The 26,207-nt window shown below is 43.2% G+C and overlaps 1 protein-coding gene across 1 annotated transcript; it reads right to left on the bottom strand.

Moving 5' to 3' along the window:
* On the bottom strand, window positions 1-26,119 carry LOC134347343 (uncharacterized). Its single transcript, XM_063049737.1, has 5 exons — window positions 26,093-26,119; window positions 21,382-21,486; window positions 15,997-16,056; window positions 2,230-2,295; window positions 1-376 (listed from the first exon to the last, which is right to left on the bottom strand). Exons 1-5 carry the CDS (start codon window positions 26,117-26,119, stop codon window positions 308-310), a joined length of 327 nt encoding a protein of 108 aa, XP_062905807.1. The 3' UTR covers window positions 1-307.
* Between the last annotated feature and the right edge of the window lie 88 nt (window positions 26,120-26,207).

Genomic DNA, 26,207 nt, shown 5'->3' with positions numbered 1-26,207 from the left:
ATTTAATTATACAATATTCAATATCATTGTTCACAATACCTAGGAAATGCCATCATGGAGCACCTTTTTTATTATTTTACATTCTGGAACACATCAATGTCAATTAATTTCTTCCATTTTGCTCCAATACCTTTCATAAAAGGGACAGTTGCTGAAGGAACAGGGCGTCAGCAAAGGATCACTGGAATTATTAACCTACTAAGCATTACACCTTTGAACTGCAGTAGCCGGAGAAAACCCACATATTCCATGGGGAGGATGTACAAACTCATTGCATAGGGCATTGGCACTGAACATGTGCCCCATGTTACATCTCTCTGGCTTCCTTTATTGTAGACTCCAGGGCAGTCACGCTCGATCCTATTATCCTTTTTACCTGGAAATACAACACTGATTAATCAACAGGTTAAATGAGACCATGGTACTAACGGGAGAAAACTGTTACATTTGTCTTGTGTGGCACTTCAAAGAGAATACATCACACAACTCAATGTGGGCCACAGCCTACGATCCAAGGACCATCATCTTTGAAGATAGTGTCTTCTCAAACATTCCATTGTGACTTTTGCACCCACCATTCCTCTTTCAATACTGACGTCCTCAGCGTGGTTCCCTCTTGTGATTTTTCCCATACGATGTCCTCCCAAGCGTACCACACCTAGAATCCCTGTATCGGTTCAACCTCTTGGTGGCAGGGCTATTCCAGAGAATGCCAGGTCAAGGGCAGGGTAGATTTGCACACCAAACCAACATTGCCACAAACCATAGTTTTGTTGTACGTTATTTTTAGTTTCTAGAGAAATTTTCATTGAAGTGCTTTTGACAGTTATAGACCCATTTAGCATTATTTTAATAATGTGGTCAGTATTTACTGTCTCCTCAGTTTCTCCACCAGTTTAAAGTTGTACTACCAATTCCAAAAATCAAGAGAATTATGCACATCATGGACTGCTGATCAGACACCATTCCTTCTGGAAAGTCACCTCCCACTTTTTCCAATGTGTGTTGTCATCTTTAACATTCCCCTTATGATGTTAGTGCTGAAAATTTGAAAATTAAATTTGTCGTGCAGATTGCAGTTATTGACTATTACATTTTCAGTTAGCTTGATAAAAAGTTGTCCAATATTTTGAATAATTGCTGAACTTTTTATTTTCAGTTTTATAGATGTTGTAACTTTTATATTTGTGACAATTCTGATATTTTTAATCAACCAACTCATTTCCTTTTTTATTATTACACGTGGTTTTATAGTATCTCTGTCTCTTCAGTACCATTATTTCCAGTTATATGCAGCTATACCATCCACAGAACCACAAGTTCAAATATTTCTTAATCTGATCAGTTAATCAATTATATCCTCACTCTGTCTTAAGTCAATGCACGGCATATCCAGGCTTGGACATTCTGTGTAAAAAGCTAAAGGTGAATTTCCAGCAATACACTTTATTAAAGTTGCTGGTGAACGCAGCAGGCCAGGCAGCATCTCTAGGAGGAGGTACAGTCGACGTTTCAGGCCGAGACCCTTCGTCAGGACTAACTGAAGGAAGAGTTAGTAAGAGATTTGAAAGTGGGAGGGGGAGGGGGAGATCCAAAATGTTAGGAGAAGACAGGAGCGGGAGGGATGGAGCCAAGAGCTGGACAGGTGATTGGCAAAGGGGATATGAGAGGATCATGGGACAGGAGGTCTGGGGAGAAGGAAAAGCGGGGGGGAATCCCAGAGGATGGGCAAGGGGTATAGTCAGAGGGATAGAGGGAGAAAAAGGAGAGTGAGAGAAAGAATGTGTGTATAAAAATAAATAACGGATGGGGTACGAGGGGGCAACTTTGATAAAGTGTGTTTCCATCCCTCCCCCTCCTGTCTTCTCCTATCATTTTGGTTCTCCCTCTCCCCCTCCCACTTTCAAATCTCTTACGAACTCTTCCTTCAGTTAGTCCTGATGAAGGGTCTCGGCCTGAAACGTCGACTGTACCTCTTCCTAGAGACGCTGCCTGGCCTGCTGCGTTCACTAGCAACTTTGATAAAGTGTGTTGCTTGAATTTCCAGCATCTGCAGAATTCCTCTTGTTTGGTAAATTTCCAGCCAGAGGTTTGAAAGTCTGATCAATAACACTGCCAATGCCCACACAGAATTGTCCCAATCCACACCAATGTGAATTCACCCAATATCTTTACGTGAAAGGAGAGTGATTTGGAAAATATGCTGTAAGTACTAAAATTGCATCATACCTCTTTTCCACACTTAAAAACGATGAATGTTGGCAAAGGTGTTATGTCTTTAGACTGAGCTACATCCTAAAAGAAAGACATTGGTAGAATTATAGGAAACAGCACAGAAACAAGACATTTTGCCTATCAATATTTAGCTAGTGACCTGACCTAATTTAACATCACACAGTTCCTGGTTGCCTGTAATTTCATTCAATAAACATTCTAATTCCTTTTAGAAGACTGTCCCTGTTTCAATACAGTCTATAGTGAAAAATACAAAGTTGAGAACCTATCTATCCCCCTTCCCTTTGCTACATTTGGTCATTTTCTTAAAACCATTAAGATGTAACATGGGGAACAGCAGCCAGAATGCACATAGCAAGCTCTCACAAAACAACATGGAAATGAGCAAGTAATCTGATTTAGAAATGTTGGTTGAATGATAAATATCGATAAAGAACATTCGTGTACTTCTGCTCCCAGTGGATAGGCAGAGATGAAAGACCACAGCACCAAGAAGGTATGGTCAAGGGAGGTGAAGGAATACTTACAGGACTGCTTTGAATGAGTGGATGGGATAATATTCGGTGACTCATCTTTGAATCTGAATGAGTTGTCACTGACTTCATCAAGACAATGAAAGTGCGCCTTCAAGAACATGCAGTACTGTGCAAATATCTTAGGAATATATAGGGTGCCTAAGTGTGGAGGATTTTGGCCAACTGGGTTGGGTGAATACCTTTGTAAGACTATATTGTCTGTCTTGCCTAATGCCTGGAGCAACAGAGTATTGTGATACTGCCCTCTAGCCTACTGCTGTACACTGTGAGGCTACGTGACTTACTTGTGGAAGAAAATTCTGAATAGATGGTTAAAATATCTGAGTTGTTAACACCCTGCACTTTCCTTTAATTAGCAATATGCCTATTGTGATCTTAGTGCATAATACAGCAGCATAAACAAGATGGAGACAATGATGATCATAAATTGTAGGGAGGACCCTGTGGGCTGTCAAGTTGTTGATAATTACAGGGTATGTATGGTTTTTTGTCACCTGTCTGTTACTAACATATAAAACAAATTATACTTTTGTACTTAATGACCTACTGGATCAAAGAATTTAATGAACCTTTATCATAAATAAAGACTCATCATTCTGCATGCTTGCAGTAATCTATCTTAATTTCAAGGCTGTTCTGACAACGCATCTGTGTGTCGTGCGCAGAAAAGAGATGGTCTCCGGCATTTTCGTGGGAATTAATAATACACACAGGATTGACTTTTTAAACTCTGACATGTAATTAACATCTGAGTATGTGTGTGTACGCATGTGCACATGTATAAATCCACCACAAAACCATCACGGTGGGTTTCACAGCTCTACAGGTGAGAAGACAGTTGAAATGTCTCAACCCAAGCAAGGCTGAAGGACCGGATGGTGTCAGTACCAGGATGCTCAAAGCCTGTGCCCCTCAGCTATGTGGAGTACTTCGCCATGTATTCAACCTGAGCCCGAGGCTCCAGAGGGTTCCTGTACTGTGGAAGACGTCCTGCCTCGTCCCTGTGCCGAAGACGCCGTGCCCCAGCGGTCTCAATGACTACAGACCGGTGGCATTGACCTCCCACATCTTGAAGACCCTGGACAGACTTGTTCTGGAGCTGCTCCGGCCTATGGTCAGGCCACACTTAGATCCCCTCCAGTTCGCCTACCAGCCCCGACTAGGAGTTGAGGATGCCATCGTCTTCCTGCTGGACCGTGTCTACGCCCACCTGGACAAGCCAGTGAGCACTGTGAGGGTCATGTTTTTTTACTTCTCCAGTGCGTTCAACACCATCTGCCCTGCTGTGTTGGGGGAGAAGCTGACAGCGATGCAGGTGGATGCTTCCCTGGTATCATGGATTCTTGATTACCTGACTGGCAGACCACAGTACGTGTGCTTGCAACATTGTGTGTCCGACAGAGTGATCAACAGCACTGGGGCTCCACAGGGGACTGTCTTGTCTCCCTTTCTCTTCACCATTTACACCTCGGACTTCAACTACTGCACAGAGTCTTGTCATCTTCAGAAGTTTTCAGATGACTCTACCATAGTTGGATGCATCAGCAAGGGAGATGAGACTGAGTACAGGGCTATGGTAGGAAACTTTGTCACATGGTGTGAGCAGAATTATCTGCAGCTTAATGTGAAAAAGACTAAGGAGCTGGTGGTAGACCTGAGGAGAGCTGAGGTACCGGTGACCCCTGTTTCCATCCAATCGGTCAGTGTGGACATGGTGGGGGATTACAAATACCTGGGGATACGAATTGACAATAAACTGGACTGGTCAAAGAACACAGAGGCTGTCTACAAGAAGGGCCAGAGCCGTCTCTATTTCCTGAGGAGACTGAGGTCCTTTAACATCTGCCGGACGATGCTGAGGATGTTCTACGAGTCTGTGGTGGCCAGTGCTATCATGTTTGCTGTTGTGTGCTGGGGCAGCAGGCTGAGGGTGGCTGACACCAACAGAATCAACAAACTCATTCATAAGGCCAGAGATGTTGTGGGGATGGAACTGGACTCTCTCACGGTGGTGTCTGAAAAGAGGATGCTGTCTAAGTTGCATGCCATCTTGGTCAATGTCTCCCATCCACTACATAGTGTACTGGGTGGACACAGGAGTACATTCAACCAGAGACTCATTCCACCGAGATGCAACACAGAGCGTCATAGGAAGTCATTCCTGCCTGTGGCCATCAAACTTTACAACTCCTCCCTCGGAGGGTCAGACATCCTGAGCCAATAGGCTGGTCCTGGACTTATTTCACAATTTACTGGCATAATTTACATATCACTATTTAACTATTTATGGTTCTATTACTAGTTATTATTTATGGAACAACTGTAACGAAAACCAATTTCCCCCGGGATTAATAAAGTATGACTGTGACTATGACTATAAAAAAGGCTGCGACTGTTGTTCTCTGGCGGGGGCGTATCTACGGAAAATAGAGCCTATGGCAAGCACTGAAATCGCACCCCTGTCCAAACATCTGACACCCATCTTTTAGATAACTTTACTATAATATCAGCTCAAAAATACAAGTCAAGCTCGTTAATCTTTTAATTAATAAGTTATGGCACTACATGAAAATTATAACTGCACCTTCCTTGCTTTCACTGATGCAAATTGGTCTATGATGTGATCAAAGTCAGTTTTTTCAGTTTCTTCTCTTTCTACACTCAGCAGGGCAAGATCACAGAGTCTGCCTTGACCCATGGAGGCTCTCAAATACGAAAGTATTAGTTTTAACTTGCTGAATGACCTCTAACCTCTCACAGCTGGCGATGGAAACTGCGATGGTTAGCATTATCTGAATAACAATGCGAAGATTGGGGAAGACGCTCTCATCTCCATACTGAACAATAAATTCAAGAAGCTCTTCAGGTCTTGATATTTTGATGTTGACCAGTATTGATAGCAACATTCTGCAATCCAAAAGTTCTTCATATAGCTGCTGTCCATCAAGATCAGAGCTGTACAATTCGCCCAGTTTTTCGCACCTCTTTAGGCCATTGCTGTCGGCACCGTAACACAGTCCCTCGACATCGAGAAGGAGCCCAAACCTGGCGTCAGTGTTGTGCAAATAAGCGAACCTTTCATCCATTTCTCTGTGAAAACGGTCGAGTGTTCCCTTCATGACTCTTTCCATTTCCTCCTTAGCTGTTAACCCAGCGTCTCTCAAATTCTCATCAGCCATTCGTTTCTTTCGTCTCTGACGTCCTTCAACTTCAATATTCCATTCTTGACAGAGACCAACTCCTTCTTTGAGTGACTCACTGACCAACGCTTCTCTTTCATCATAAGAATGATCTCGGAGGGCTTTCAAATCCAGGGCAGCATCATGGAAGTTCATGCTAGGATCCTGCAGCCTTTTTTGAATACGGTCAATGCGAATGAGCACCTTGTTCCAAAATCCTAGCAAAATCAGAAAATCTTAACTCAACATGCGGTTGTACAGCTGCCTTGCGTCACTTCTTGTTTCACTGGTCTCGTTTTCATTGTTTATCTTGTCCTGGAGAACTTGAAGTATCTCCTCAAGGTACTTGTTGATGGGCTTCACTGCTTCTGTCCTTACACTCCACCTGGTTTTGGATTCCAACTTAACAATCACAGGCACGGCGTTTTTGAGTTTTTCCCAGTGCTGTGTTGAATGAGGGAAAAACACGTAGAGAGCTTCAATGGTTCCAAAAAACGTGACCATCATAGTATCCTGCTTGGCTGCATGTACACCCACCAATTTGAGTGAGTGATTGTTGCAATTCACAAACACTGCCAGGTTGTTTTTCTCACTTTATTCTTTGATGAACACCACTTCTGTGTCCAGCCATCACAGCAGCGTTGTCATGGGACTGTGACCGACAATCTGGTAGCTCCATTTCATCCTTCTCTAGCCGTTTTCAAGATATCTTCAACCAAGCTCTCAGCATCCTTCTGGCTTATCTGGATAAAACCAAGGAAGGACACTCTAACATGGACTGTTTTCCTCTCAAAATTAACTTCCACATACCTCACTACTTCTGACATTTGCTCACGGTGTGCCTGATCAGGAGTCGAGTCGAATATGAGACCATAGTACTTGGCTTTAAGAATGCTTCTCGGTAAACTCTGGCGAACAGTGGATGCCATCATGTGGATGAATTCATTCTGGACACCCGGTGAAAGATAAGACGTGGATCCAGGATGACTTTCCAAATGAGTGAAGTGCTCTTTTATGACAGGGTCAAAGATGGCCAATAGTTTCAGTAAGCCAAGGAAATTTCCCACATTGGAGTCATCGCCTAGCTGAAGTGTCTCCCTGTGTCGCAAAGCCAGGTTCTGAGTCGCAAGGAATTTTATGCAGTGAAGGATTCTCGTCAAGATATCACACCACTTCTGCTTTTCCTTCTCAATCCGTGACTGAAATACCACGTCAATAACTCCTCTGTTTCCAGCTAAACTTCTTTCCATTTCTTTCCACTGTGTGAAGCATTCTCAATGATTCTTGGCGTTTTCATGAACACTAATCCTTTCAGGTGCTTTCCATTGGTTGAATCCACCTTCCTGCTCCAGTGAGGATTGATGGTCTGACCGGGAATAGAGAAGACAACAGACACAAAATGCAGACGTTTAGAAGGGGAATAGACCAGCCATGAGCGAGTCACTTCCTCACCACGACCATTTCCCATTTTCCTCTTGAACCAAGTTTTGTTATTTGTTGGTAGGAAAGGCCCTTCACTGTTCTGGAAATACGTTGAACCCAGCTTTATGATTTCCTGTTCTCAATGCGTCAGGCAGAATTGCTCTTCCAATATCCTGGTCGAACTTCAGAAGTCCAGTGTCATGCTGTTCAATCACTTCTGGTATGACAGTACTTATCTGACTTGACTTCCTTCTCGGCTTGTGACCCATTTGTAGTTGATCCACCTCCGGATTCTAACAAACTTGTAGCAGGTGCAGGCGACTCCATGGAATGTGTTGAACTACTTGTTCCGGGCTTTTCAAAGAAGGGCACGAAGAACCTGCTCGACTTCTTGGCTTCCTCCACCTCCAACTTTCGTCTCTTCCATCCTTCAGCTCCACTTTCCTTCTTTGAGAAGAAACGTTTCATGGCCTTCTTACACAATGCTCTGAAATAAGGCCGTCCTAGTGCTTCTCACCCATGATAATCAAAGTCAGATCATACAACTGAAGAAAATTCTTTTTTCACTATCCGAGGATAGCTTGTCTGACTTTAATAGAAACTGCTCAGTGGCGCCCCCCTTCAAGTGGCGCCCAGGGCACGTGCCACACCTGCTATACCTTAGATACGCCACTGTTCTTTGGAAGACTAACGATTGCATTGTTAGCGAGTCATTCTTCCTTTATTCATGATTAAAGGTATTCTCTAGTCTAGTCACTTTGAAGTCCATGTCCAATTTATTAGTGACAAACCTGAATTGAAATTCCATAGCAAACTAATTTCCCTAACACTAAGATTTTTGCACAGTACTGTCACGTACCCCGTGATGGGTTAAAGACCCAGCATAAATGGAAGACACCTTGGAGTCTGGTATTGCTGTTAACTAATGTTACTTATTAGTAATTATGCAATACAGTAATATAAGATCAGATAAATCAAACAGGTTAGCAATGATTATATATATGTGCGGAAATATGAATACCAAGCTTCTTTAAGCCTAGGGGTAAATGGATACAGTCTTATGATGATAGGTAAAGTCAGTTCAGTTCGTGGTATTGAGTTGAGTAGTGATGGAGAGAGAGAGGTGTTGTGGTTGTTTGAGTGAGCTGATGCTGTCGATCTTCCCGTTGTCCTCCGAAATCCTTTAGAAGTCACCGAATATGACCACAACAAGGGGACCGTTTTCTGTGGTGGAGTTCTCAACCCAGGCGAGGGTTGGACACACTAATAACTTCCCACCGGTCACACCCTTTTCACACTGCGAGCACCACTGATCGATTCTCCTGATCAATCCTCCAAAAACCTGCCTTTCTGTGGGCACATCAAAGCCCATCCAGTGTCCAAAACCATGTGTGTGTCTAACAACCAGCTGACCTGGTATTTATCTCAGCACGCTGAACACCAGCTGTCCATCAAGTAGCTCCTCCATTCTCTCCCTGTAGGAACTCAGAAGCTGGCAGTGTCCTTGCAGAAATTCCAAATAGATCGTGAGCAGTCTTCACCTCTCTCTCTCTTAATAACAAGGTGTTTGTGCTGTACAGCTAGCTCTCTCTCTTTAAAAGCACAGTTCATAAGGCATAATTCAGGATCCTGTCACAGTACTGTATTTGACAACGTGGAGCGGGGAACGAGTTTGTAAATCTGGTGGGAGCAAAGTGTTGGGAATGGTGAGGGTGGAGCACCACAGGTGGTGTGTGGGACAGATAGAAGACACACCCAGACCTGAGACAATAGGCAAGGTAATTTAATTCCAACAATTGGTTTATTGATCATTACAGAATGTGTCTCTGGTGCTTTCTGCTCCCTTCCCCTTTTCCCCAACCTGATTTCTCTCTCCCTGACCCCTGCCTACTCTCAATCCACAGTAGAGACCCATATCAAAACCAGGTTTATGATCATTCACACATGCCGTGATTTAATTTGTGGTAGCAGTACAGTGCAATACTTGAAATTACTACAGTACTGTGCAAATGTTTTGGGCATTCTAGCTACTTTAATGTGCCCAAGGCTTTTGCACAGTACTGTACTAGACATACCCAAGACAAAAGCCATGGACGAACCACAAAACCTGGATCTGAAGCATTCAGGAAAATGAATAAAGAGTCGACATTTTGGGCCAAGACCCTTCTTCGGGACTGGAAAAGAATGGGGAAGATACTCGAATAAAAAGGGAGGGGGAAAGGGAGGGAGGATTAGCTAGAAGGTGTTGGGGGTAGCTAGTTGGGTGGGAAAGGTAAAGGGCCTCCAATTTCCCCGAAGACTTGGCCTGCACAGCTGTCTGTGGCAATGTAAAAAATTCCTTATGCCTGATCTATATGGATGTCACTCTATTCTGAGTCTGTGCTGTCTAGACACCTCTCCTCTCATAGGAAATATCCTCAATATCCAATCTAGGCCTTTCAGTATTCAATAGGTTTGGATTAGATTCTTCAACATTCTTCTAAACTCCAGCAAGTACAGGCTCAGTGCCATCAACACTCCCATGTGATAACCATTTCATTCCTGGCATCTTTCTTGTGAACATCCTCTGGACCCTCTCCAACACCAGCACATCCTTTCTTAGATAAGAGGCCCAAAACTGTTCACAATACTCCAAGCGAGGTCTCACCGGTACTTTATGAAGTCTCAACATTAGATCCTTGCTTTTATATCCTAGTCCTCGTGAAATGAAAGCTAACATCGCATTGGCCTTCCTCACCACAGACTCAACCTGCAAGTTAATCTTTAGGGAGTCCTGCCAGAGGACTCCCAAGTCCCTTTGCAGCTCTGATTTCTGAATTTTGTCTCTATTCAGAAAATAGTCTACACTTTGATCCCTTCTACCAAAGTGCATGACCGTACACTTCCTGACACCGTATTCCATCTGCCACTTCTTTGCCCATTCTCCTAATCTGTCTCAGTCCTTTTGCAGTTACCCTGCTTCCTTTCACTACCAATCTTCCACCTACCTTTGCATAGTCCACAAACCTGGCTACAAAGCCATCAATTCCGTCATCCAAATTAGTGGTATATAATGTGAAGGGATCCCAATAGAAACCCCTGTGGAGCACCACTAGTCACCAGCAGCCAACCAGAAGAGGCCCCTTTATTCTGACTCTTTGCCTTCTGCCATGGTAGAATCTTTCCTGTAGTATTATGGCCTCTTATATTGTTAGGCAGCCTCACTGTGGGACTTTCTCAAAGGCCTTCTGCAAATTCAAATAAACAATGTCCACTTTTGTCTATCCTGCTTGTTATTTCCTCAAAGAATCTTTGAAATTCAGGTCTCCTCAATGCCAAACAACTGAGGGAACCAGAAGACACACATTCAGCCTTTTAGCAAAAGGTTCTTCCCCTCCACTATCAGATTACGGAATGGTCTTCCCTGCTCTTCATTTCATCTGCTACTTCACTGCCCATTCTGCCAATCTGTCTGAGTCGTTCTGCACCGATCTTTATATTGTCAACAAACCTGGCCACAAAGCCATCAGTTCCTTCATCCAAACACTGACATATAATGTGAAAAGAAGTCGTCTCACCATTGAGCTCTTGAACCAAAGGGGACAACTTCATTTAACTTCACGTGCTCTCACAAGCTATGGACACACTTTCAAAGACATTTCATCTCACGTTCTTGATATTTATTTATTATATTTTCTTTCTTATGATATTAGCACAGTTACCTTTTGCACATTGGTTGAACACCTTAGCTGGTGTTATCTTTCATCAATTCTGTTACAGTTATTCTATTATGGATTTATAGAGTATGCCCACAAGAAAAAGAAGCTCAGTGTTGTAGATAGTTTCATAGATAATAAATTTATATGGGCATCCACTAGTCTCATGAGACCATGGATTTGCGCCTTGGAAGGTTTCCAGGGTGTAGGCCTGGGCAAGGTTGTATGGAAGACCAGCAGTTGCCCATGCTGCAAGTCTCCCCTCTCCACGACACCAATGTTGTCCAAGGGAAGGGCATTAGGACCCATACAGCTTGGCACCGGTGTCGTCGCAGAGCAATGTGTAATTAAGTGCCTTGCTCAAGGAGACACAAGCTGCCTCAGCCAAGGCTCAAACTAGTGACCTTCAGATCACTAGACAAATGCGTTAACCACTTGGCTACGCGTCAACACTAATAAATTTACTTTTACTTTAATAGTTATCTACGGAAGAATTTATTCAGTGCACAATGCTGTGTTCTTCTGAACAAAATCAACATAGACACCTAGTGAAGATAATGGGTTGCCTTCATACAATGCTTTCAACAATTACATCCTCAAAATACTCATTTTCATTGAACTTTGAATTATCTTCAATGTTACATAGTTGTTATGGAAGTCCGTATATATTAGTAAATACAACCATGAGGTTTATTTTCTCGCAGGCAAGGATAACGATAGAATCAATGAAAGACTGCATCCAACAAGGTGGGAAAACAAACAATGTATTGAATACAATAAACAGTGCAAATACAAAAAGAAAGGAAAAAAATAATGATGATAAATATATAAGCAATAAATATCAAACACAGGAAACAAAGGGTCCTTGAAAGTGAGTCCAAAGTTTGAGAGAACAGTTCAGTGATGGGGCAGGTGAAGTTGAGTGAAATTATCCCCTTGGGTTCAAGAGCTCGATGGCTAAGGTGTAATAACTGTTCCTGAACCTGGTGGTGTGGGTCCTGAGGCCCCTGTAACTTCTTCCTGGTGGCAGCAGTGAAAAAAGAGCATGACCTGGATGGTGGAGTCTTTGATAATGCAACAGTGCTCCATGTAGATGTACTCAATGGTGGGGAGGGTGTTATCTGTGATGGACTTGGCCATATCAACTACTTTTTGTAGTTCTTTTTCCATTCGAGAACCTTAGTGTTTCCATACCAGACTGTTATGCAGCCAGTCAATATACTCTCCACCACACATCTTTAGAAGTTTGTCACACTTTTAGATGACATGTCGAATCTTTCCAAACTTCTAAGAAAGTAGAGGTGCTGCCATGCTTTGTTGTGGCACCAATCAGCGAGATTTTCAATTGCCCTCCTATATGCTGATTCGTCACCATCTGTGTTTTGTCCAATGATAGTGGTGTCATCAGCAAACTTAAATACAGCATTCGATCTGTGTTTAGCCTCACAGTTATAAGTGTAAAGTGAATAGAGCAGGGGGCTAAACCTACAGCTTTGTGGGCAGATGGAGATTGTGGAGGAGGCGTTTTTGCCAATCCAAACTGACTCAGGTCTGCAAATGAGGAATTCAAGGACTTAATTGCACAAGGAGATATTGAGATCAAGGTCTTGAAGCTCATTGGTTAGTTATGAGGAGATGATAGCTTTAAATAGTGAACTGTAGTTGATAAAGAACATCCTGATATATGCATCATTGCTGCCCAGATTTTCCAGGATTAAGTGATGAGCCAGTCAAATGAAATCTGCTGTTGACCTGTTGTGCTTCAAGGCAAATTGGATTGGATCCAAATCACTTCTCAGGCAGGAGTTGATACGCCTCATCACCAACTTCTCAGAGCACTCCTCACAGCTGATGTAGAGCAAGTGCTTCTGGATGACGGCCATTGAATCAGGTTAACACATTCTTCTTAGGCACCAGTGTATAACTGAAGCTTGTTTGAAGCGGGTGGGCACCTCGAACTGCCAAAGCAAGATGGTAAATATATCATAGAACACTCCAGCCAGTTGATCAGCACAGATTTCTAGTACCCAGCCAGCTACAATGTCTGGGCTGAATGCATTTCATACGTTCACTCTGCTGAAGGACCCTCTCACGTCAGCCTCAGAAACTGAAATTACAGGGTCAGCGGGGGGCTGTGGGAGTTGGTGAAGGTGACTTCATGTTTTGTCGGTCAAAGTGAGCAGAAAAGGCATTGAGCTCATCTGGGAGTGAAAACTTGTTGTCACACATGTCGCTTGGTTACACTTTGTAGGAGGTGATAGCATTCAGGCCCTGCCACAGCTGTTGAACGTCCCCCAAAGATTTAGGTTTGGTCTGGAATTGCCATTTCACATGTGAAATGGCTTTCTGGAGATCATACTTCAATCTCTTGTATTTAACTGGGTGACCAGATCTGAATGCCTCTGATCTGGTCCTCAGCAGAGATTTCTTCAAACAAGCCTGTTGAAGTCCCCAAGAATGATTTGAAAGGCATTGGGATAGGCTGCTTCTTGTTTGCTGACAGTGGTACTCAGTATCTCGAGTGTCTGCTTAACATCTGCCTTTGGCGATATGTACATTCCATTTTAGGATCTTGGAGAACTCTACTGGTAAATAGAATGGTTGGCATTTAATCACTAGATGTTCCACGTCAGGACAGCAAGAGTGCGACAAGACAGGTGCGTCTGAATAGCACAAAGAGTTTATCATGAAACACACACCCCCCAACTTTTGTCTTCTCTAAATCAGCAGTCCAGTCCATTCAGTGCATCGAAAAGCCCTTGGATCTTACCAGTGTGTCTGGCGTGAGCCAGGTCTCCATGAAACACAGAGTGCAGCATTTCCTCATTTCCCTCAACACTGCAATCTTGGCCATAGGTTCTCATTCTTGTTCTCTGGAGACTATTCATTTTATCAAGATGCTGGTAGAGGAAGTTTCATACCCCAGTGATTCAGTCTGACTTGGAGTCCTCCCCTCCTCCCTTTCTTGGCTGACTGTGGACACCATCAATGCTTCACAATTCCTAACCTGAAGTAGCAAAATCATTTCCTTTTCACTTCCCAACTATTTCTCACATTTCCAAGCCTGAATGCTTGAAACTGCAGTGAGCAAAACAGTTTGGAATTGTCTTAATGCTTATTTCCCCACCAGCAGTGAAATAAATCACTGCTTTTTAAAAAAAAAAATTAACACATGCAACTGACACTATTCAAAACCTCAAGCAATGCTGGAAATCCAGGTAACATACAAAAATATTGGTGGGACTCAGCAGGTCAGGCAGTATCTATGGAAAAAGAGTACAGTCAACGTTTTGGGCCAAGACCATTCATCAGGACTGACATCCTCTACTGTTGTGATGAGGCCACACTCAGGTTGGAGGAGCAACACCTTATATTTCAACCTGATGGCATGAATATCGACTTCTCAAACTTCCGGTAATTCTCCATTCCCAGCTCTTACCTTATCACCTCCCTCTGGTACCCCATCCCCCTTTTCTTTCTTCTATGGACATTTGTCATCTCCCATCAGATTCCACCTTCACCAGCCCTGCATCTTTTTCCACCAATCAACTTCCTAGCTCTTTACCTCATCTGTTCCCCCCCCCACCCCAGTGTCACCTATCACCTCGTGGTTCATCCTTCCCTCCCCTCACTTTCTTACTCTGACTCCTCATCTTTTTTCCCCATGGTCCTGATGAAGGGTCTCGGCCTGAAATGTTGATTGTACTCTTTTCCCATAGATACTGCCTGGCCTGCTGAGTTCATCCGTCATTTTGTGTGTGTACTATTTAAAAACTGATCACTCTAATCACAGTATTGTGTCTAATGACCACACAAATGGATGTGACTGATGCAGTTAAAAAGTTTTTGGCAATGGTCTCCTGTCCCGATTAAGTGGCAAAGTGTTACAAAGGTAATCCTGAACATTATTGCAATTAGTTTTTGTTCTTCAAGAGTTACCCCAAGTAAACAGCTGCCCTGATTAACTAATGACCCAATTAATGGGGATCCACTGTATATATTTCTTTTTATAATTTAGGATTTTTAAAATTATGTATTATACTGTACTGCTGCATCAAAACACAATTTTCACACCATATAGATAGATAGGTAGATAGATAGACATACTTTATTGATCCCGAGGGAAATTGGGTTTCGTTACAGTTGCACCAACCAAGAACAGAGTACAAATATAGCAGTACAAAACCACAAACAATCAAATAATGATATGTAAACCATGCCAGATGGAAACAAGTCCAGGACCAGCCCACTGGCCCAGGGTGCCCAGGGAGGAGCTGCAAAGTTTGATGGCCACAGGTAGGAATGTCTTCCCATGACGCTCAGTGCTGCATCCCGGTGGAATGAGTCTCTGGCTGAACGTACTCCTGTGCCCAACGGTGTAAATGATGTTACACACCAACGTCGGGTTGGCAGAGGGAGGGATGTACACAACAACCACAATTGTATGTGAGATTTCCCTTGGCAAATAATATGGCCGGAGTCCAACAGCAAAAAGTTCAATATCCGGGCTACAAACACGTTCTTTGATCGTAATATGACCAGGATTGCACCATCCGTTGTTAACCAGAACAGCAAGCCCCCCTCCTTTACGCTTACCGCTCTCAGTGCACTTCCAGTCAGCCTGAACAGTCTAGAAGCCCTTTATGGAAGTGTTTTGGTTATATGACAGTGATATTAAACCTGATACTGACTCTGAAGGGCACCAGCCAGTTCAACCCTTTCTGAACATCACACTTCCCCAAAGCCCTTACATCCTTTCAATAAACAGGGCCCACCCTAAGTGTGGTGACCCCCAGAGTTTGATACTTCCAGAATTTCACTCTACGTTGACCTCCAGGAATTGGAGCTGCAGTAATTTGTCTCCCGTTTTTAATATTTGTGATGCATATCCAAATAAAGTCAAGAGTTTGCAGAGATTCTCCAACTTACTTCAACTTCATCCACATCGATTGAACAGAAAATCATATCTGTATATTTTTCAGAAAATTCCTGGAAAGAAAAGTAAATGTATTCCTTTTATAAGAAATATTTGTCTCCAGAAACACCCTCATTTAAACTAACATCAATTACTTTAATAATTACAGTTCTGAAATACTGTTTGAAATCTAAATTCTATGAAAAGCAATACCGATAGTGGTTTTCTTTCAATCACTAGTTACGGTTGACTTACACCCTTTGGGGGTTGACACTGACACTTAACAGATGAGACATTGGTAGGTCAAATCACACACAGGCCAAACTGATTTTATTTGCCCAAGGGGTACACCAGCACCAGCAATTCACACCCCACAGTGACAAACAAGAGAAAATCTGCAGGTGCTGGAAATACGAGCAACACACACAAAATGCTGGAGGAACTCAGCAGGCCAGGCAGCAGAGTCCATGTTTTAGACTGCAACCCTTTGGCAGGACTGGGGAAGAAAAGCCGAGGAGTAGATTTGAAAGATTGGAGGGGGGAGGGAAGGGAGAGAGAAACAACAGATGAGAGCTGAAACTTGGAGGGGGAGGGATGAAACCAACAGTTAGGAAGTTGATTGTGAAAGAGTCAGAAGGCCATGGAAGAAAGATGAAAGGAGGAGGGGGTACGAGCACCAGAGGGATGCGAAGGGCGGGCAAGGAGATAACATGAGAGAGGGACAAGGGGGTGGGAAATGGTGAGGGAGGGGGGTTCATGGAGACATTACTGGAAGTTTGAGAAATCGATGTTCATGCCATCAGGTTGGAGGCTACCCAAATGGAATATAAGGTGTTGTTCCTCCAGTCTAGGTGTGGCTTTATACCGACATTGGAGGAGGCCATGAATGGAAAATGTCATCTATGCTCCGTCCACCAGTAGAAGCGTGATCTCTCAATGGCCACCCATTTTAATTTCACTTCCTATTCCCCGCCCATCTCATCCCTCTCTTCTTTCCCCCACCCTTTCTTCTTTCTTCCATGGCCTTCTGTTACTTTCACCAATCAACTTTCTAGCTCTTTGCTTCATCCCTCCCCCTCCAAGTTTCAGTTTTCACCTGGTGTTTCTCTCTCCCCTCCCCCCCACTCTTCAAATCTACTCCTCAGCTTTTTTCTTCAGTCCTGCCAAAGGGTTTCAGCCTGAAACATTGACTGTACTTTTATCCATTGATGCTGCCTGGTCTGCTGAGTTCCTCCAGCATTTCGTGTGTGTTGCTCAGTCTTCTAAGGTGGACCAGCTGATCACTCAGTACAAGGTCCCATCATACCATGGGAAAAAAACATTAGGAAAACTATCTGCTTAAGTTACGTTAACCATTACTCATAGAGTCAAGCCTTCATTTTCTGCCTGGACAGTTGTGAATGTGATGCTTTGCATATCAAATTCCCAGATTCCCTTCTGTCCTGCCCCCATCTTTTGTCTTTTCTCCCTCCTCTTGGTCTCCATTACCTCACTTTCCCAGCCCCCAGCATCTCCATCTGCCCAACATTTGTACACTCATCCCACTGGGTGACCCCCCCTCCACCCCCCATCTTTATCCCATGCTCCACCACTCCGTCAGATTCCACCTTTGTGAGCCCTTTCCACTTCCACCTATCACTGCCCATCTTCTGACATCACTACCACTCTCCCCTCTCCCTTATCTGCTTATCACCTCCAGCTCCTGCTCCACCCTTTCCCTTCACGTTTCTACCAGCTGTATAGCCTCGTGCTAGTCCAGATCAAGAGCCTCAAGAGAAAATATCATGTATTTCCCTTCACAGATGCTGCCTGACCATGTTTCAAAAGCAATTTGTGTTGTCATGTCAAACGCCATAGAAACATACCTTTCGGCCCACACCAATTATCTATAACGTTAATCCCATTTTGATGCTGCCCACATTTCAACCAATCTCCCATTTACATTTCCATCAAGGATAATTTACAGTGGACAACTAACCTACCAGATTGTACGTCTGGGATGTGGGGAAAGGTGAGCAGGCAAGGAATCTCAGCAAGAACAATAATCTCCTCTGGCTGGTCCTTCCATATACTCACCTCTCTCTGTCTTAAGAATTTTCCCCATGGGTCCCTTTTAAATCTTTTCCCTCTCTCCTTAAACTATGCCCTCATGTTCTTGATCCCTTTCTCTAGAAAGGAAACCCTACCTACGCCCATCAGTTAGGTAAAAGGTTGCCGCTCAGTCTCCTCTGCTAAATGAATAAAACCCTGGCCCATCCTCTCTCTACAGCTCAGATCCTCAAGTCCAGGCAATATTCTCATAAATCTTCTTGCACACTTTCCAGCTTAATGCTATTTCCCCCATGAACAGTGTTGCCAACACCTGCAGATGTGTACAGATCTGTATTCTCTGGAGTTTAAAAGTGGTGGATAGTAAAATAGGGAGGGATTTAGATTGCAAGTAGATACATTTGTCAAAGTTTTGGATTTGCGGGCACTGGAGTACTGGCACAACAGAGGAGAGGTGGCCCTTGTCAAATTAGCCACGACTATATGGAATGGTGAGACAGGCTTGAGGGGTCAAAGGGCCTATTCCTGCTCCGATTTAGTTATAACCTGATTGACCATGACAACAGAATTTACAGTATCTAAAGTCACAGATGTTGTTAATGTACTGAAATTACTGAACCAGCAGCCAGGATTCCTGGACCATTGGTTAAGAGACAGGAAACTGAATCATAACATAGCACCTGGGACATTTCAGTTCAAGTAATTAAGAACGCAAGAAGATAACAGAAGAAATAAGAGCAGGAGTAGGTCATCTGGCCCATTGAGCCTCCTGCTCCACCATTCAATAAGATAACGGCTGATCTGACCATGGACTCATCTCCACTTACGTGCCTTTTCCCAGTAACCCTTATTTCCCCTACTATGTAAAAACCTGTCCAGCCTTGTCTTATATACATTTACTGAGGTAGCCTTTACTGCTTCATTGGGCAGAGAATTCCACAGATTCACCACACTTCTGGCAAAGCAGATCCTCATCTTCTCCATCCTAAATTTTCTCCCCCAAATCTTGAGGTTATGTCCCCTAGTTCTAGTCTCACCTACCAGTGAAAACAACTTTCCTGCCTCTATCTTATCTATTCCTTTCATAATTTTATCTGTTTCTATAAGATCTCCACTCATCCTTCTGAATTCCAGAAAAACCAGTCCCAGGCGACTCAATCTCTCTTCATAGTCTAACCCCCTCATCTCTGGAATCAATCTGGTGAACTTCTTCTGCACTGCCTCCAAAGCCATGATATCTTGTGGCCTCCCCAGTACCCTGTACAGTTGCAGCATAAACTCCCTGCTCTTAAATTCAATCCCTCTAGCAACGAAGGCCAACATTCCATTTGCCTTCTTGATAGCCTGCTGCACCTGCAAACCAACCTTTTGTGATTCATGCACAAGCGCTCCCAAGTCCCTCTGCAAAGTAGCATACTGAAATCTTTTACTATTTAAATAATAATCTGATCTTCCACTTTTCCTTCCAAAGTGGATGACCTCGCATTTACCAACATTGTACTCCATCTGCCAGACCGTCGCCTACTCACTTAACCTATCTATATATCTTTGCAGACTCTCCATATCCTCTGCACAATTTGCTTTTCCACTCAGTTCAGTGTCATCAGCAAACTTAGATACACTATAGTTGTGGGCTCAGTTCTAACCCTGAGGCACATCACTCACCACTGATTGCCAACCAGAGATATGACCAATTCTCTACTTTCTATTGGCTAACCAATTCTCTATCCATGCTATTTACCCTTAACTCTATGCATCCTTATCTTATGGATAAGTCTTTTATGCAGCAGTTTATCGAGCGTGTTCTGGAAGTCCAAGTAAATATCGTTCATCCATTCCCCCCTATCCACTGCACTTGCTATATTCTCAAAGAACTCCGGTAAGTTTGTCAAACAGGACCTGCCTTTGCTGAATCCATGCTGCGTCTACCTGATGGATCCACTTCTTTCTAGATGCCTCACTATTTCTTCTTTAATGATAGTTTCAAGCATTTTCCCATCTACACAACTAACTGGTCTATTGTTCCCTGTCTTCTGTCTACATCCTTTTTTGAACAGTGGCGTGACATTCACCTTCTTCCAATCTGTCGGGACCTGCCTAAGGTCTAGAGAAATTTGGTAAGTTATCACCAAAGCCTCAACTATAATCTCTGTCATTTCTTTCAATACCCTGGGAGGCATTCCATCAGAACCAGGGGATTTGTCTATCTTCAGGCCCACAATATTGTTCAGCACTACCTCTTTAGTGATAGTTATTGTAGTGAGGTCCTCGCGTGTCATTGCGTCTATGTCATCTCCCTTCAGCATGTTAGACATATCCTCCACCGTGAAAACTGACACAAAATAGTCATTCAATGCCTCAGCCATTTCCTCATTACACAATATCGATTCCCCCTTCTCATCTTCCAAGGGATCTACATTCACTTTGGCCACCCTTTTCTGCTTTATATAATTATAAAAACTTTTACTATTGATTTTTATATTTTGTGCTAGTTTATTTTCATAATCTACCTTGTTTCTGGATCACTCGCTTAGTAGTTTTTTGTTGCTTTTTAAAGCTTTCCCAATCTTCCAGTTTCCTACTACTCTTGGCGATTTTGTACACACGAGCTTTTCGTTTGGTGCCTTCCTCTATTTCCTTAGTTATCCAAATCTGGTTCTCCCCACCCTTACTGTCCTTGCTTTTCGCTGGAATATACTTTTGTTGAGCATTGTGAAAAAAATCTCTTTGAAAGTCTTCCACAGTTCCTCAACCATCCCAGCGTATAGCCTGTGTTCCCACTCTACCCTATCCAACTCCCCCCTATCCCATTGTAGCTTCCCTTGTTTAGGCATAATACACTGGTTTTAGATCAAACTATTGCCCCTTCCATTTGTATGAGAAACTCAAGCATACTATGATTGCACTTTCCAAGAGGACCCCCAACTAAAAGATTGCTAATTTTAGTTCAGGGGCAATTAAAGATGGACAATAAATACTGGCATTTCTGACAACTTCTAGCTCATAAACAAGCAAAAATCGAAGTCAGACCACCCTATCAACCAGTTAATACAGCAATCATTATGGTGATAGAATCTTGTTGCTACAATAATGAGGAACAGTTCCTGATTTAAAAAGATTAAAAGGAGACATCTAAGATATAAACTAAATGCACAAGGATCAAATATTTGGTACAAATGGGCCGTTAAACAACAATTAGCTGAGTTCCTTTCAATTCACAGAGTGCCAAGGGTACTGCACAGTTATCACAAGATTGCAGCATATTGGTAATGTCTGTGGGTTCAAAGGCAGCTTTTGTCATTCAGCAACATTACACCATGAGTCACAAATTCTCATCTGCCAGTACTCACAGCAAATGTTGGTTTAATCATTTTACAAGGTTGACACCAAGTCGCGAAGAAATCAACGACAACTAACTTGTCACCAGCCTCCTGAAGCTTGGCGGTGAACTCACCCTGAAAGATAACAAAAACAGGTTATTCTAGTTAAATTAAAGCAAAGAGTTCCAGAAATTCTGATGGTGCTCACTACAATATTTGGCTCTGTGCATCCTGTGACCTTCAACGTTAATGGGTGATATACTTAAAAGGGTACTAGTCACTTGGGATAATTATACCCGAAAGAGAAGATTCTCCTTCAGCAAACAACGAATTCTACATTCATCTCTGAAATGATTGGGAGCTAAAACTGCCCTCTTTGAAAGTCAAACAAGAAGATTTTTTCCTCATGAAGATAGGCACTTTAATATCAAATCCACACATCGGTAATACTTGGCTGGTCATCCTATAATCATTTTTTAAGCCAATGCATAACTTCGAAAAATGTTTTCATTTAAAGGCACAATGAATTTATTAGCCTGATAACACAAGTAGAAATAAATGCTTGTGACAATTGTATTTTCTCAATATAATTTTATTCATAAACTTATTTCAATTATAATGTTAAGAACTGAGTCCAAGCAAACAATGGTATATTGACCATTTTCATTCTGTAGATATACACACACACACACACACACACACACACACACACACACACACACACACACACAGCTGAAGTGCCGAAGACGTTTGCATAGTACAGTACAGGTGACCCCCGCTTTTAGAATGTTCGCTTTATGAAACCTGTTACGAAAAACCTACATTAGTTACCTGTTTTCACTAACAGAAGGTGTTTTCACTGTTACAAACAAAGCAGCGCGCGTCCCGAGCAGCCAAGCTCCTCCCCCGGATTCCGAACTGCATTCTAGCCGGCATTGCTTAAACACGTGCCTGTGAGCAGCCATTAGCAAGATGAGTTCTAAGGTATTGGAAAAGCCTAAAAGAGCTCGTAAGGGTGTTACACTTAGTGTAAAACTAGACATAATTAAGCGTTTCGATCGTGGTGAACGAAGCAAGGACAAAGTGAGTTTGGCTTCTGGAAGTTGACGAAGAAGATGTTGAAGAGATTTTGGCATCCCATGACCAAGAACTGATAGATGAAGAGCTGATGCAATTGGAAGAGGAAAGGATAACAATCGAAACCGAATGCAGTAGCAAACGGACCAAAAGTGAAGTCGTCCAGGAACTGAATGTGAAGCAACTGCGTGAGACTTTCCCTGCAATGATTGCAGAAAAGTACGACTTTAATTTTGAAAGGGTACGTAGCTTTAGGGCATATTTGCAGGATGGTTTGAGTGCTTACAAAGAACTCTATGATAGAAAAATGCGCGAGGCTAAGCAGTCAAGCATACTGTCGTTTTTCAAGCCTTCCACATCAACCACAGCAGACGACGAACCTCGACCTTCGACATTGAGACAGGCAGAGATAGAAGAAAATGACCTGCCTGCCCTGATGGAAACAGACGACGATGAGATGACACCCCAGTGTCCCACCACCCCAACCCCTGGGCTGCGGAGAATGCAGCAGTAGCCGGGAAGCACCCAACACATCTTTAAGAAAAAAACCTGAAATAAACAAGTTAATTAATAAGGTGCCGCCCGGCACGTAATTAATTAGCTTGTTTGTTTCGGCCTTTTTCTTAAAGATGTGCTGGGTGCGTCCTGGCTACTGCTGCACCCCTGCATGCTTCGCAGATCGGTATTGGTTTACTGCCCGGAGGTTGGGGACCACTGCACCACCCCAACTTCCGATGACTCAGCCTAACACACCATCATCAGTGTGCTCGGCGCTGTCTTCCCGATTCCGGTAAGTGATGCTACACTGTACACACATTATTTCTACTTTATATAGGCTGTGTATTTTTATGTGTTATTTGGTATGATTTGGCAGCTTCATAGCTTAAAGGTTACTGGAGAGAGTGTTTCTGCCGAAAGCGCTTGCGCCGTGTTTCTGCCAACGGCGCTTGCGTAAGATTTTCGCTACGGAGAACAGTGTGGCAATGATTGTTGAAAAGTCATTCTACTTTATATAGGCTGTGTATTTATCATATCATTCCTGCTTTTACTATATGTTACTGTTACTTTAGGTTCTATGTGTTATTTGGCATGATTTGGTAGGTTATTTTTGGGTCTGCGAACGCTCACAAATTTCTCCCATATAAATAAATGGTAATTGCTTCTTCAGTTTATGACATTCCGGCTTACGAACCGTTTCATAGGAAGGCTCTACCTTCGGATGGCGGGGAAAACCTACTGTATTTGTCAATGTGGAGCGGAGAGCGAGTTTGTATGTCTGATGGAACGAAAGGATGTCGGGAATGGCGGGGGCAGATCCCTGCGGGAGGGGTGAGGGACAGTGGCAGAGAAGGAGTGTCAAGGGCAGGGGGAGTGTCGTGGGTGCAAACACACTCATCCTGGAGTCACCAGGCAGGGTTAGTTGAGTCCAAACAATTGGTTTATTGATCATTACAGAATATCTCTCCGGTGCTTCTTGCTCCCTCCCTGTGGTAAACCACATATATAGGTTGTAACTGGGTTACCTGTCTGGACATGCCTGGACACGTCCCTCTGCTGACTGCCCCTGTGGCTCCTCCCACAGACCCCTGAATAAAGGCCATTGAGTCACTGCTCCTCCCACAGTCCAGGACAGACATACAGCATGGACGTGGATCCATTATTAATAAAAGCCTTTCAGTATTTACTCTACTTCCAGTCTTTTGGAGTAATTGATAGTGCATCAATTTTATTAACAGTAAAATGGATCCACGTCCATGTTGTATGTCTGTCCTGGACTGTGGGAGGAGCAGTGACTCAATGGCCTTTATTCAGGGATCTGTGGGAGGAGCCACAGGAGCAGTCAGCAGAGGGCCGTGTCCAGACAGGTAACCCAGTTACAACCTATATACATGGTTTACCACACTCCCCTCTCCCCAAAGTTGACTTGCTCCCTTCCCACCCCCAGAAAACATCCCATATCATGACCAAGTTCATCATCACTGAATCTTGTTTTTATTCGCAGCCACAGTACAATGCAATACATAAAATTCCCAGAGTACTGTGCAGAAGTCTTAAGCTCCTTCATTATATATGTGATATCGTCATAAGTGACATGGATTGCTATAGCGGGGTGAGATATAGTCTCACAGTCTGGGCTGCTCGGATATCTTCTGTCTCTTTACGAAAGACATTCCAACATGGTAGATTGTCAGGGTGAGGCGCAGCAGGTAACCCAATCACACCCTCTGTGAATCAGCAAAGAAAATATATATATATATGGGAGGTCATTTTTGCAGTGCAAAAGGGAACTGTGATGATTTTCACAATCAGACACATTTTCACTTCTACACCGCACTTCTTTCGTAATTACCCACAGTAAAACGCTCTGTGGAAAAATACACCATTGGGCAAGTTCATGCCAGCGAAATGTGAGGTACATCTTTCTCAGTTGCACCAGGTCCGCTTTCTGCCCTACTGTTACAACAAAAAACCTCTACTGTGCTTATTATCTCCGTTGATCTTAATTTTTTTTCTTCGTATCACTTCCGGAAGTTTATTGGGACATTTTGCACCATTAAAGCTAATTTCCATCCTTGTAATAAAAATAAAGTTTAAAGCTTGGAGAAGAACTGCCGTAAACTATTCCCAATAATCCAACAATTTTGTTTAAATGGAGAGTGAAAGTACATGCAACAACCAGTAAAAAGCCAACAGAGTTTAAACGGAGAGCCCTACAAACCTGCAAGTACAGACCGCGGAAGAGAATCTGCATTCTTCAAAACAACTGGGTGGTCGGAAGTTAATTCAACCACCACTTCTTTCATAAGAGTACTGAAGATAGTAAAACTTCGTAAATTGTCGTCAGAGAAGGAGTGGCCCAGAGTCAGGAAACAAAATATTAAAGCACGACATCAAATGCCGGCAAAAAAATGATAGATTTGAAAGGACAAGGTCAGAGCAAAAGATCCGGGAAGGAATCTCAGAACCTGCCATCTCTTCAAATGGTGGCAACACACACCAAAGTTGCTGGTGAATGCAGCAGGCCAGGCAGCATCTGTAGGAAGAGGTACAGTCGACGTTTCAGGCCGAGACCCTTCGTCAGGACTAACTGAAGGAAGAGTCCTTCTTTCAGTTAGTCCTGACGAAGGGTCTCGGCCTGAAACGTCGACTGCACCTCTTCCTAGAGATGCTGCCTGGCCTGCTGCGTTCACCAGCAACTTTGGTGAGTGTTGCTTGAATTTCCAGCATCTGCAGAATTCCTGTTGTTTGTCTTCAAATGGTGCACTACTTCAGTCGAGGATTATTAGGAAGCCCTGTTATATTTTAAAGTTGTATGGTGGGAGCTCGTTGACAAACCCAGTTCACATGCAAATATTTTAAAGAAAGGCACAGGAACAGCATGAGGGGTGGAGGTGATCCAGAAGTATTCTCAGGACAGACTTCCCGCACAGCTTTCTGTAGTCAATGTTTAAAAAGTAAACGCACGGCATTCCTATGAATTAATACTAAAGCTGGAAAGCAACATTTTACAAACCCGTATTAACAAGCACACCCTTTTCATTGAAATACATCACGTGGTTAGTTACTCGGTTTAAGGAAAATGCATGATGAACTTAAAAATCACTAGGTTAAAATAACCCTCCAAAATCTTACACACAAAATGAAAAGTTACTTTCAAGCTTACCTCACTCTGAAGTTCGAGCACAGCCATTGTTTCTCCGAGTCTTTCCTCTTGCCTAGGGCTCTGTAACTTATACTCGGGAAGAGTGAGAGGAACACGTCTATTTTTTTTGTAATAC

This window comes from Mobula hypostoma, chromosome 5 (genome assembly GCF_963921235.1).
Source record: "Mobula hypostoma chromosome 5, sMobHyp1.1, whole genome shotgun sequence".
In the NCBI taxonomy this organism is placed as follows: Eukaryota; Metazoa; Chordata; class Chondrichthyes; order Myliobatiformes; family Myliobatidae; genus Mobula; species Mobula hypostoma.
This window is presented reverse-complemented; position numbering and strand designations above follow the sequence as displayed.

Bases quoted from the DNA above. Each gene is read 5' to 3' on its own strand.
- LOC134347343 (XM_063049737.1), bottom strand. From the start codon at position 26,119: ATGGCTGTGCTCGAACTTCAGAGTGAG. The intron at 16,057-21,381 runs GTGAGTACTGGC...TTTTCTTTCCAG, and splicing joins TGATTAAACCAACATTTGCT to GAATTTTCTGAAAAATATAC. The intron at 2,296-15,996 runs GTAAGTTGGAGA...TCTTTCTTTTAG, and splicing joins TCGATGTGGATGAAGTTGAA to GATGTAGCTCAGTCTAAAGA.